At 31.3% G+C, this 12,293-nt stretch overlaps 1 protein-coding gene across 5 annotated transcripts in view; it reads left to right on the forward strand.

The window, feature by feature from the left end:
• KDM6A (lysine demethylase 6A) overlaps positions 1 to 12,293 on the forward strand; it is a 273,917-nt gene that overhangs the window by 163,545 nt on the left and 98,079 nt on the right. For all 5 annotated transcript variants that reach the window (XM_069065747.1, XM_069065751.1, XM_069065749.1 and 2 more), the window contains exon 8: positions 7,676 to 7,710. In XM_069065747.1, coding sequence (XP_068921848.1) covers positions 7,676 to 7,710 — 35 coding nt within the window. The remainder of the gene's footprint in view (positions 1 to 7,675; positions 7,711 to 12,293) is intronic.

The following is a 12,293-nucleotide window of genomic DNA, read 5'->3' on the forward strand; positions in this document are numbered from 1 at the left end:
ATATATATATATATATATATATATATATATATATATATATATATATATATTATTGAGCACATATTTTTAATTTTCATTCTGCATCATTATTGTAGAAAATAGACACACACACACACGCTAATCTTATGTGATACTTCTGATTCTTACCATGGTAAGTATTTACAATGTATGTTGTTACAAATGATATTTTCTTACATGTTTGCAAAATTTTGTTTGCAAATTTATTTGTTGATACTTTTTTTCATTAATCTGTTGAGTTAGACTCTCATCAAGTATTATTGTTTCTTTTCAAAAAGGTTTATCCAGACTTTTCCCTTATAAGAAAAATTGATTCTCATGGTTCTTATTAGTATATGGAGTGGAATATTTTGTTTGTATATTACATTTGCTTCCAGATTACTTAGTAAGTTTTCAAAGAACCATTGATTACAAACTGGGATTTTAAAATATTTTGCATGTAAAAGAAATAGATTTGGAATATTATAGCAAAATTTTAGCCACTCTGCTGAAAATCTTGATTTTTATTTTAGAAATAGTATGAATCCACCAATAAGAAATAATACATGTTTTCATGTAAATTTTCAAATGTAAAAAAGATGTAGCCTATATTCATAAGCAAATATCGGGTGCTTATGTAACTATTTTGATGAGCTAGAGAACATAACTACCTATCCCCCTAAGTGCATCCTAAACCTATTGTAATTACTCATAATTTTGTGTATTCAAATATGTTTTGGGTAAAATTATTGATTGAAACACAATTTAAAATAAAAGCCCAATATAATACTTAAATTAAAGTGCTTATGAGTTATTTAGCACTTTGATACATTCACTAAATAATTTATCTATTACATTTTTTTCAGATCAGATTGTTGGTATTCAGTACTGTTTTAGTGTTTTCAGAATTAAAATAAAATAGGAAACAGTGAATTTCTAGGGTTATGTAGATTACATTTAGTTGGACATTATGGAAATGTAAATAAAATATGAATGGAAATAAAGGGGGGGAAAGCAGTGCATTTCCTGTATTTTGTAATATCTCAAGAAGAGTTAAACCAAATCTCCTAAAAACATTTTTTAAAAACAGCTTTGAATAATACATTTATTAGAATAAGCAGGTAACTAAATTAAGATGACTGAGTATTCAAATGTTTCACTTAATTTCACTTTTAGTTACCTTAAAGATAAGCATTTATCTGTGCACATAAAACTTTTGATGACGATTTATAAACCATAAACATATTTAATTATAAAGTTTTTATTCTGAAGGCACACTATTTTACCTAAATATGCATGATTTCCCTTTTCTAAAGAACATACCTGTTTCTTTTAAATGAATATTACTAAGGTAGTATGCATACTTATGCCAAATATTTTTGTGACCTTTAACATCATTGCTGGTTAAGTAACGTTGGGAAGATTAGGGAGCCATAAAAGTAAAGCCTCAGTCTTGATTTAGTGTTCACCGTGAGTCTTCTCTCCTTTTTTATTTCTAATATATATTGCTGGTAAGGAAATAAACTAGTGAAGTCAATTAACTGGTAGTTATTCAGTTGCTTTAAGTAACTTTTTCTTAAGTCTTTCCTACAGAAAAATTGGAAAACATTTCTTATAATTAATTACTATTGTTTTACTTTTAAAAAGTGGTCAAGATTTTTTATTCCTGTTCCACTTAGACTATTTTCATATTTTACAAAATAGAAAAGATAAGTGGACTAATGAACTTTTATGTCTCTTCTAAGTTTAAATTTATGAACCTAAGATGACCACTTTGAGGAAACATATAAAAAAACCTTGCGTTTATAAAATTTGTATAATTTTTGTATAATTGCATTTGTAAAATTTGTAAAATAACCTGAAGTTGTTATTTAGATTTAGAGAATTTTTTTTTCTTTCACAAGGTTTCACCACAGTTTATAAACATTCAGTTTCTTTAGCATATTTTTTAAAATTGACATACAGAAATTTGACTCATATTCATCTGTTCTGGAATGTCAGTTCCCTAATGTGAAGTATAGTCCTTTACAGGCATCTTAGAACTTATAAACAAGCAAGCTTTATTCCAAAAGTCTGTTTGCAAATCATGTTTTGGAAATCAAGCATAGATTTTTCCCCCCCCATTAAAGCATTATATGATTAAATTCCAAAGCCAGCTGACTGACCAAAACCTATTTAATTGATAATATTATTTATACATCATGTTGACTATTTTAAGTTTATTTTATTTGTAAATATAAATATGCTTTATTTTTTTATATAAATTTATCTTTTTGAATTTACCACCTCCTGCGATATTTGTGGCATGGACTGATTAGCCAGCCAGTAGTCCCTCACATCATCATCTCCCACCCCCTGCTGGCCATAGCTTTACTTTTCCTATTTCTTGGAGTATCTTTTCCCAGCCTGGGCTGACTTTCATATATAATTTGATGAAAATGAGTATCTTTGAATTTAAACTTGATATGTATCTCTTATGCTCTCAAGTGTTATCAGTTTCGAATCAGGATGCTGTAATAACTGAACTGGAACAGGAGACAACATCTTGGTTTAAGTTCTAGCTATTAAATCTACTTCCTTTGTGACCTTGGAAATATAACCCTGTATAACTTTCAGTTAATTTATAAAATTAAGTTGTCAGATCAAACAAATTCTAAATTCCTTTCTAGCTCTAGATCAAGATTTCTTAAGCGCTATCACTTCCCTTTCTTATTTCTCTATACTGTCTTTCTTAGTTATCTCATTCACCTTTATAGTTTCAACCATTGCTTCAATTTAGATGATTATCAAATATATTTTTATCCGTCTCTCCTTAGTTGTGATTCCACATCTTCACTTGGTTGTCCATGTAGATATCTTAATGGTACTTCAAATGCAACATATTCAAAATCAGACTCAGTCATATTCCCCTCTAAACTGGCCCATCCTTCCAGTCACATGTTTTTGTTGCTATTAATCATGCTCTCAGTCACCCAGACTTGAAAGTTTCGTGTCACCTTTGACTCTTTTCTTTCCCTCATTTTCAACATACATCATCAATTACCACATCCTGGCAATTCTACATTCGTTCACATGTGTCCCTAAAAATGAATACCATTTGTGAAATGACTCAATCTTAACCAACCTCCTAAGTTTAGAATGCTGGTTTCAATTTTTAGCTGGTTAAGTTTGTCAGAGATCTAGTTGTTAATTCCTTTTTTCTCTTTTCTCTACAATGTCCTGTTATGTTGAAAGCATTTTTTTAAAATCGCAAAAACAAGGGGGAAATCCCAAATAAATTTGCTTACAGCAGCAGTTTTGTATTGTAGCATGGAACAATATTTTCATGGGCTACTACTACTCCTTAGATTAGAATGTTTGACAGATGGATAATTCGATGAATGGACAATCCTATTCTTCTTCCCTGAAAACTTAAACTTCAATTAAATACAAAATTTTTCATTGATTTTTCCTTCTTCTTTTACTCATGTATTTTTTTAAGCTTCTCTTTGTAAACTCGTGTATGAAGATTATTGGATCTATAAGGTGGGCTTAAAAGTTCTGTGTCTTCATGTTAGTGACAAATCACTAAAAATAATAAGCTGTTAACTCAATACTTACTCATTTTTAGGCACATTGATAATGAAGAGCAGTTGGGGAAAAGAGAGTTTTACATAAGAAACTGAACATGTGGCTGTTCCCTTATCCCAAGACTTGATAATCATCTTGATGAAAAGAAATAGATGCTCATAAAATAAAAATTTAAATACTTATACTATAATATCAGCAAGAACATTGTTAAGTCTCATAGATTTCTTTTTTTTAAACTAATATAATTTGCACTCTGTTTTTAAAGATTGTTTTAGTCCTAATGATCTTACATTTAGAAATTTATGGAATTGAAATAGTTTGTCCCCCCCAGCCCCTGGTTTTATACTATATTCTAAAGGGAACTAAAAATTTTACATGCATATTGTATACATTAGTAAGTTGGGTGTTTCTAACTGATTCCACCTTCCAACAGAAACAAATTGGTTAAAATTTTCAGGGTTAGATAGCTATGTAAGGTGTAATACTAACACTATTATAGAACTTACTAACCTTTATGTCTTATTTTTTTTTTTTGTGACATTAATTTGCATTAATGAGTTCATAGTTCTGACTGGAATTCTAGGAACATCTCAGCGAAATTCAGATAGCTCTCCTTTCTAATTCAACGCCCTCTCTAAGCCTCCTTTGAGACTCTTTCCACTTAGAAGCCATGGACATGGAGGTGTGAGTTGTTGAAGGCTCCAAGACTCTGGGTTGAGGGACAGGTTGTTCTTTTAATGTTCCTAGTGAAAAGTAGCTAGGAATACAGAGAAAGTAATTATTGAGGAGAAGGGGATTGAGTAGCTTTGAAATCATATAATTGAAAGTAATGATTGAGAGGAATTAGCAGAGGGAGGAATTCAGGAGCTTTATAATTGTTTTTATTCTCTCACACTTTTTCTTGTCATGGAGGAAGTAATGTTAATGGGTGAGGAAGGAATGTTAGTAAAATGTTTGATAACAGTAGAAATAAGTTTTCTCTGATTTCTGTTCCATTTCTCATGAGACTTTTGTCTTAAGGTAGAATAAGAAGAACAAGGTAATGGGGGTCCAAAAAAGGAACATGATACTTAATAGTAATTTCCCCCTTCTCTACTATTCCCTTTTTCTTTTATCCTGTTTTCACAGACCTTACAATCCATGTGCAGTTTGGAAAGTGAGATTTGGATCTTTGAAAGAAGGAATTAAAGAAGAAATTAGGCAACAGGCAGTTTCTAGCATACAGGAAATGGAATGAAGATGGAAATTCCCAGTGGTAGTAAATGAGGGAAGGGAATTTTCTGACTATCTTGATGGGTCAGGTATATCCCACACACTAACTGAATCAGGGATTTCAGAAGCTGGATTTGACTCTTAGTTGATTTTTTTTTTTAATATGGCAAATCAGTTCATGAGTTTTCCTAAGAGATTTCAATAATTTTGCCATTCCCATATAATTTTATTTTGACTGGAATTTATTATATTGACAGAAGATATATGGTTAAGTTTTTTGGGTTTATTCACTTTTTAATTGGAAGGAGAAGTAATATAAAGCTTATCTAGGACAACCCTCCAGTCCTTCCTCCAAATTTTATAGATGATTGCCCAAAAGACTACTAGGTAACTAAGATTAAATGTCTAGTTAGTTAGAAACCTGAGATATGGCATGTCTTCCTACTCCCCCACCCTCAAGTCTTGGAACTCCCCCATGCCCCCTGCCCGTATTCTTCAGTGTTCTATCTCCTACAAACTTCTTAACTCCTAGGAGTTTGCCTCCTAAAAGAATGGTTATATTCAAATGATAATTAACAATAATTGACATTTATATAGCCTAAGATACTCAAAATGTTTTACATTATCTCATTGGATCTTTACAACAACCTTATAATTAATATGTTATTCCAGTTTATAGATGAAGGAAATGATGTGTATAGAGTTTCAAATGACTGCTTGATCAGGTAGCTGGTGACTGTCGGGGGGGGGGGGGGAGATAGGAAGCTAGGAGCTTTGGACTCCCAAGTCCAACAATCATTCCACATTATAATGATACATATATTTAATATTTAAGGAAAAGCAACATAATTTTGTAACTGATTATTTACAAAGAGAAATAATGTGTCAAAAGATTCTTAAAATCATCATGTTAATAACAAGCAGATTGTCGGCTATTTGACTCTTGGTAAATCACTTCCTTGGGCCTCAGGTTTCTCATGTGAAATGAGAGGATTATTTGACATTCTTTGAGTTCTCTGACATAGGCCATTGTTGGAAGGGAGATTTGACATGATGGAGTCTTGGGAGAGAAGACAAAAAATATCCCAATTTGACTGACAATGTATTTACTCATTTTTCTCCTGAGGAAGGATAATGTTTCATATTCTTATTTTGCATATTGAGATTGATTGTTTAATATTTTCTGCTGCTGCTCTTTTGTATAATTTAAAATTAGTTCCTTTAAGTCAACATACCCCAAACAAAACTCATTTTTTCCTGTTAAACCTGCCTGTTTCCCTCCAGACTTTGATGATTTTGTTAGAGATGCAGCCTTCTTTGTAGATGCTACCAACCTGGTAGGTTTGTAGTCATAGCACCATCCATTGACTTAACATTTGCCTCAATTCCCGATATCCAGGCAGGTGTCAGGATTTTAGAATTCAGCTTCCATAGTTGATCATCCACCACCTTCTTTCACTCTGATGGCTAGTTCATACTTGCATTATCTTCTGCCTAGACTTCTGTAATAACCACATTTCTCCCTGTTTCCAACCTCCACATAATTTCTTTCATGTAATTGCCACAATAATCTTAATCACTGGTTGGAATGCATCACCTCTCAAATCAGAAAATTTAAATGGATTCATATTACTTCTAGGAGAAAATGCTAATTCCTTAGACTGTCATATAAAGCTTTATTTCTTGGTGTTTTCTTTGTGATGTAGTAGATAAGAGAGCTGGCCTTAGAACTAGGAAGACCTGGGTTCTTTGCTGCTTCTGGTCCACACTGTGGAGGCAAGTTCTTTAAATTCTCAGAGCATTTAACGCCTCTTGAGAGATATTTTTTTTTTCTTAAGTTTTTTTCTTTCTTGGAGAGGGAGGAAGGCAAGGCAATTGGTGTTAAGTGACTTTCCCAAGGTCACACAGCTAGTAAGTGTCAAGTGTCTCAGGCCAGATTTGAAAGACATTCTTAACCTGGAATCCATGAACTTGCTTGTAAAAAAGGTTATACTTTAAAAAAAAAAAAAGGTTATACTGTGATAGGTATATTTCAATGTCATTCATTTCTTTGATAGTATAGCATTAATTTAAAAACATTCTGAGAAGTCCATGTCACAATAAAGGATAAGAACCCTTATTCTAAAAGTCTTTAAGCTGAAGATAAAGTGCCACCTTGCATCGGTAAAGAAAGTTCCTCACTGGGAAGTAGACATACCAATGAAATCATAGGTCTTGTCTGTTCTTTACACCATATGTGAATGTTTTATATCCCCACTCTCTACCCACTCCACCCCCATTCCCCAAACTTCTTCAATAACATGTAAACTTTTAAAATAAGGCAGATCCTTGGGCTGTAGATGTTTTCCTGTATGTTCATTTTGTAGTCTTGGGGATGGAAAAAGTGAGGGTGACACAAGATTTTATGACATTCAAATGAAATCTGGTATGAATTGAGGGGAGAAATGATAATCTTGACTATTTCATTGTTGACTTTCCACTTTGCCTAAATAGTAACATCTCAATTTTTAAAACTTTTATCAAGATGTAAATATTTGACGTAACATTGGTTTGTCTTAACTTTTCTCTGAAAGTGAAAAAAGACTTTATTCTCTATAAAATATTTTATCTTCTGTTTAATTTGAGATCAGAGAACCATGAACATGTGAATTTTTTGACCTCTTATTTTCTGAGAATCCTGTTTCTTCATCTGACTTTATATGTTGTTTCAGTAATTCATATAGTACGTTTAAAATAAAACTAATTTTTCATCTGTAGTTTATTTAAAATTTAACCTGTGTTAACATCATTACTTTTTCCTTTTTTTTTTTAATTTTGCATTAATCTTATGGATTGAAATACATATTAACTGTTGTGGTTTTTGTAATTGATTTTTACTCTCCCTGATCCTTTGCAGTTCAATTTCACATTGCCCACTTGTATGAAACTCAGGTAAGTGTGTTTAGCTTCTACTTTTTAAAAAATCTCACTATTTTATTATTAATTTTCTTATGATTACATTTGTTTTGGTGCAGCTGAATATTTGCAAGCATCTTAAAAGACCATGGCATATATATTAAGATAGCTTTTTTTTTGTCTGAAAAATTAACATTGGTTTATAAGAAATAATGGGCAAATTTGAGAGGGGTGGGTTTTTGATATAAGCATTAGATACTATAGTTCTGTAACCTTTTTAAGATTTCCGGATATTTAGTTCTTTGTGTTTTCCCACAAGAAACAAAATCTGAGTTGGTTATTTATAATTATTAGCAGTTTTTTGTTGCACCAATATTTAATGAAATAATGTTGTCCTTTTTTCAAAATCTTTTTGGATTTCTATAAAGCAGATTCACTTCCTTTTCCCACATATTATCTGCAAAAGCTATAATTCCTCATGTCTTAGATTTATCCCACTAGTAAAAAGAACAATTATTTTGACATCAGAAATAAAATGGTTTGACTTCTGGGTGCATTATAATTAGATGGCAGGCAGAGAGGGTTTGGGACTACAGATTTTATCATATATTCTACTTTATTTTAGGCTAGCTAGTCCTTCATTTCACTAGTTATTTCCTCAAAAGGAAAATTTTTTATACATAATTTACTATTAAAATTAATTTCTCTTTCTTTGAAACATGGTACTTTGTAGTAGGGCGTATTGATTCAGAAATATAAATTAGGTCTTGTCAGTGAACTTGTATTAAATGTTTGCTTTGTGCCAAGCATTGTGCTAAGTGCAAATGATTCAAAGAAAATTAAATAAAATAGTCATTGATCATTAGGAGCTTTCAGTCTAATGTTGAGACAACATTCAAACAATTGTGTACAAACAGTATCTATACAACAGAAGTTGGAGATCATCTCAGAAGCAAGACAATAAAATTAAAGAGGACTGGAAAAGGCTTCTTGTACAAAGTGAAATTTTTGCTTAGACTTGAAGGAAGCCAGAAATCAGGGATGAGGAGGGGAAAAAATTCCAGGCATTGTAGGCAGAGAAAATATACAATTAGGAAATAGAATGGTGTATCTTAACCTGAGAATCACAAGATCCTCGTCATTGAATCATCGAGTGTGTGGATGGGAGTAAAGGGAGTAAGAAGATTGTAAAGGTAGACAAGGACCAGGTCTTTGAAAGCCAAACAGGATTTTTTTTTTTTATTCTTGCAGGTAATAGGGAACAACTGGAGTTTATTACATTTGGTTTGGAGGGTATGGAAGAGATTATATGATGACATGATTAGACCAGCCCTTTAGGAGGAAGCATGAAGTTGGCATATAACCAAGAAATTGTTATGGTTATCTAGAAATAGATAATGGAAATTTTTATTTTGGAATTTGTCCACCAATAATCTGTTCCTGTTACATTTCGTGGTTCATGGGTCACCCATTACTTATGATCAAGGAACTTATATGCTTACCAAAAAGACCTTTTTGGCCACTTGCGAATAACATATGCTAAATAATTAGAAAATATCTAGAAATTTACTTATTTTTGTTCTTCAGTATAAGCTTTATTTTGAAAATTAGCAGCTTTCTTGAATCGTGGAAGTAATCCTTCTTATGTGTCTATGTTGAAACCGTTTAGATTATGTTATTAAACTGTGTTCCTTGATGGGTCTTTCAGTCCGTAAAAGAAAGGATATTTTCTATTCGTTGAATATTTTATTTATTTTGAGGTTTTCTTAATGTTATCCATTTTGCCTTATCTGAAACTAGTTCAGTTGTACTTGTTTATTAATTTGTAAAGGTACCATATCTTATGGTTTAACAATATAGTGACATAGAAATTCAAGAGTTTATACTTTAAAATTAGACTATAGAACAGAATGGAAGGTTGTAGCAGAATTTGGGCATATAACTAAATTCTCTTTTGTCCTTAGACATTCAAGGGAAAATTGTATTATGTATAATTTTAGGGCCTTGGAGGCTTATCAGAAACTACTGTTTATTTAATTTTTCACAACTAAGATCTGTTGCAGACTTAGAAATTTGTTTTTTATTTTGTTAGCTTAGTCTATTGTTCTTATATTTGTTAGTGGTCTTTGTGATAGGTGCTAGTTGAAAAACAGTGGTAAAGACTTCAAGTTAAACATAGTAATTATTCATTCTGAGTCTTGCATGTAACATAAATTTATATCAGATGAGCTTTTGATAGGTCAGAAAGCAATATAGTCACATATTGTCTCACTTTCTTAGTTATTCTTATTATAATTTAAAAGATTATTTTATACAGAAAAAACAAAGTATCTACAGGAAGTTAAATTGACATTTAGTTTACATGACTTTATGCTCTCAATTAAAAGACAGTAAAGATCACCACATACTTAGCTTATATTTCATGTGCATTCTTACTGGCTTTATGAAATATGAATATTTAAGTAACTATTGACTATATTTTATTTAGCTAAGTATTTGCCAGAATTCACTGCTCTTTAAGAAACACAGAGAGATATTTTTAAGATAGATCAAGTTACAGCAAATTTGAGTTCTAAACTAAACTATTTTTTTCAACAGTTCTTAATCCACAGAAAGTTTTATCAGTTTTCTTCAAGTACACTGTCTTAGGGAAAACTGGGCGGAAGAAAAGCTTTGTGCTCTTTGTTTCAAGTCAGATTATAATAGAGACTAAATTTTTGATATGATAGCCTTTCTTGATTGGAGAGATATCTAAAATGTTTAACTTCCTTCCTGGTAATTAGAATTTTCTCTCGGCTAAGCACTTAATTAAATGTTCATTACATTGCAAAGTAAAAGAAAAGTATATATTTTAAAGATTTTTTTTAATCTTCCAACTAGAACCATAGTAATGTCTCCACTATTCCCCCATGTTCTCTTGGATTTTTGAAGGAAGTATCTCCTGAAACTAATTACTCCTTTTTTTTAACCTGGTCAAAGGTATTTAAAGAGATTTCCTTCCTTCCTTCCTTCCTTCCTTCTGAGGGCAGGGCAATTGGAGTTAAGTGACTTGCCTAAAACCACACAGCTAGTAAGTGTTAAGGTCACATTTGAACTCAGGTCCTCCTGACTCCAGGGCCAGTGCTCTATTCACTGCATTACCTAGCCACCCCAAGAGATATCTTTCTTAGTTAAATTAAATAAAAATATTTCCACTCTTAGTTTAGTCACAGTACACAAGATTTAGTAACTTATTTTCCTCATGATTCAAGATCTCTTTTGAAAATTGATTTTGTCTTCTTATTGAGAGAGATTTCAGGTGAAAACCAAGCACATCAGAGCAGGAACCTGTTGTAATTTTTTAATATGTCATAACATATTTGAGGCTTTAGTTTGCTATATGCTTCCACACTAGTCACCAATAATGCAAATATCTATAATAATTGATTCTGTAGTAAAAATATAGGCAAAATCATATGAAGCATGAAGAATGGGAACATTTGGATTATAGACTGTGTCAAAATAAGTAGCTAGATGATAATAAGAGTGCTGGCTTTTGGATTAGGAAGTCTTGAGTTCAAATCCTGTGCCTCAATAACTTAATGGTTATGTGCTCTCAGCCATATCATTTAACTCAACCTTAGTTTCCTCATCTATAAAATGGAATATTAGCACCTCCAATAATCAAATAAGATAACATTTGTCAAGCATTTTGCAAAACTTAAAGCTATCAACATCATCATGATTAAGCAATGTTAATTATCTACTTATCATTCTTAATCTGTATTATAGAAATATTTTTCTATCTTCTTTATTTTACTTTCACATGGCAGTGTCCTTAGCTATAAGTAATTATGTGATTATAGACAAGCCATTCAACTTCTCTCTATTTCTCTCTCTTAGTCTAATGTAAAAGGAAAGAAATAATACTTATCCTATTTGTTAGAGTTTTGAGGAAAGATCTTTAAAACCATAAAGCACTATGCAAATATGAACTTCTGTCTCCCTTAAAAAAGAGGAACGTAAATACCCAATAATAATTCCTTTTTCTAGGTATTAATTTTAGTAGGAAGTGTCCATCTTCTAAACAAATATCTATAAAAATTATTACACAAGCAGCTTCAAGAATTATCTGTCCCTTTTTAATTGCTGTTTTGTCATCATCTTTTTCTAGAAAATTTAATTGCTAAATTAATATTAAATATTTGTCAGAATTTTCAATCACCATTGTAGTATCAAGGAAATTTTGTATTAAAGTTAAAGTTTTGTGTCATTAAAATTCAGCAGTTCACTTGGTTCACCTACCCTTATTTTTTTTTTCCTGTTGTGCTATGAAAAATATGTTAACACCTTTGAAATTGGTTTGGTCTTTAAAAGAAGCTTATATTTTTAAAAAGTTTTTTTCCCCACACTTAACATTCCGTTTAACACTCTTAAGATGTAGCAAATTATGTGTAATTTGTCATGTTGGTAGAAAACTTCATGAATTTAATTGTCTTAGTTGGAACAATGTTTTAGGAACAATATTTTATTATTAGCCTACACAAAAGCATAAGATAGTGTTGTTAATCATTTTTGCTTTAAAATTATAGATGTCTCCTTTGTATGCCCTATACAATTATAGGTTAAAACATTAGCCT

The sequence above is a fragment of the Petaurus breviceps genome, unplaced genomic scaffold (assembly GCF_028583685.1).
Source record: "Petaurus breviceps papuanus isolate PSGF00001 unplaced genomic scaffold, PetGlider_PUasm1.0 90700, whole genome shotgun sequence".
NCBI classification, from domain to species: Eukaryota; Metazoa; Chordata; class Mammalia; order Diprotodontia; family Petauridae; genus Petaurus; species Petaurus breviceps.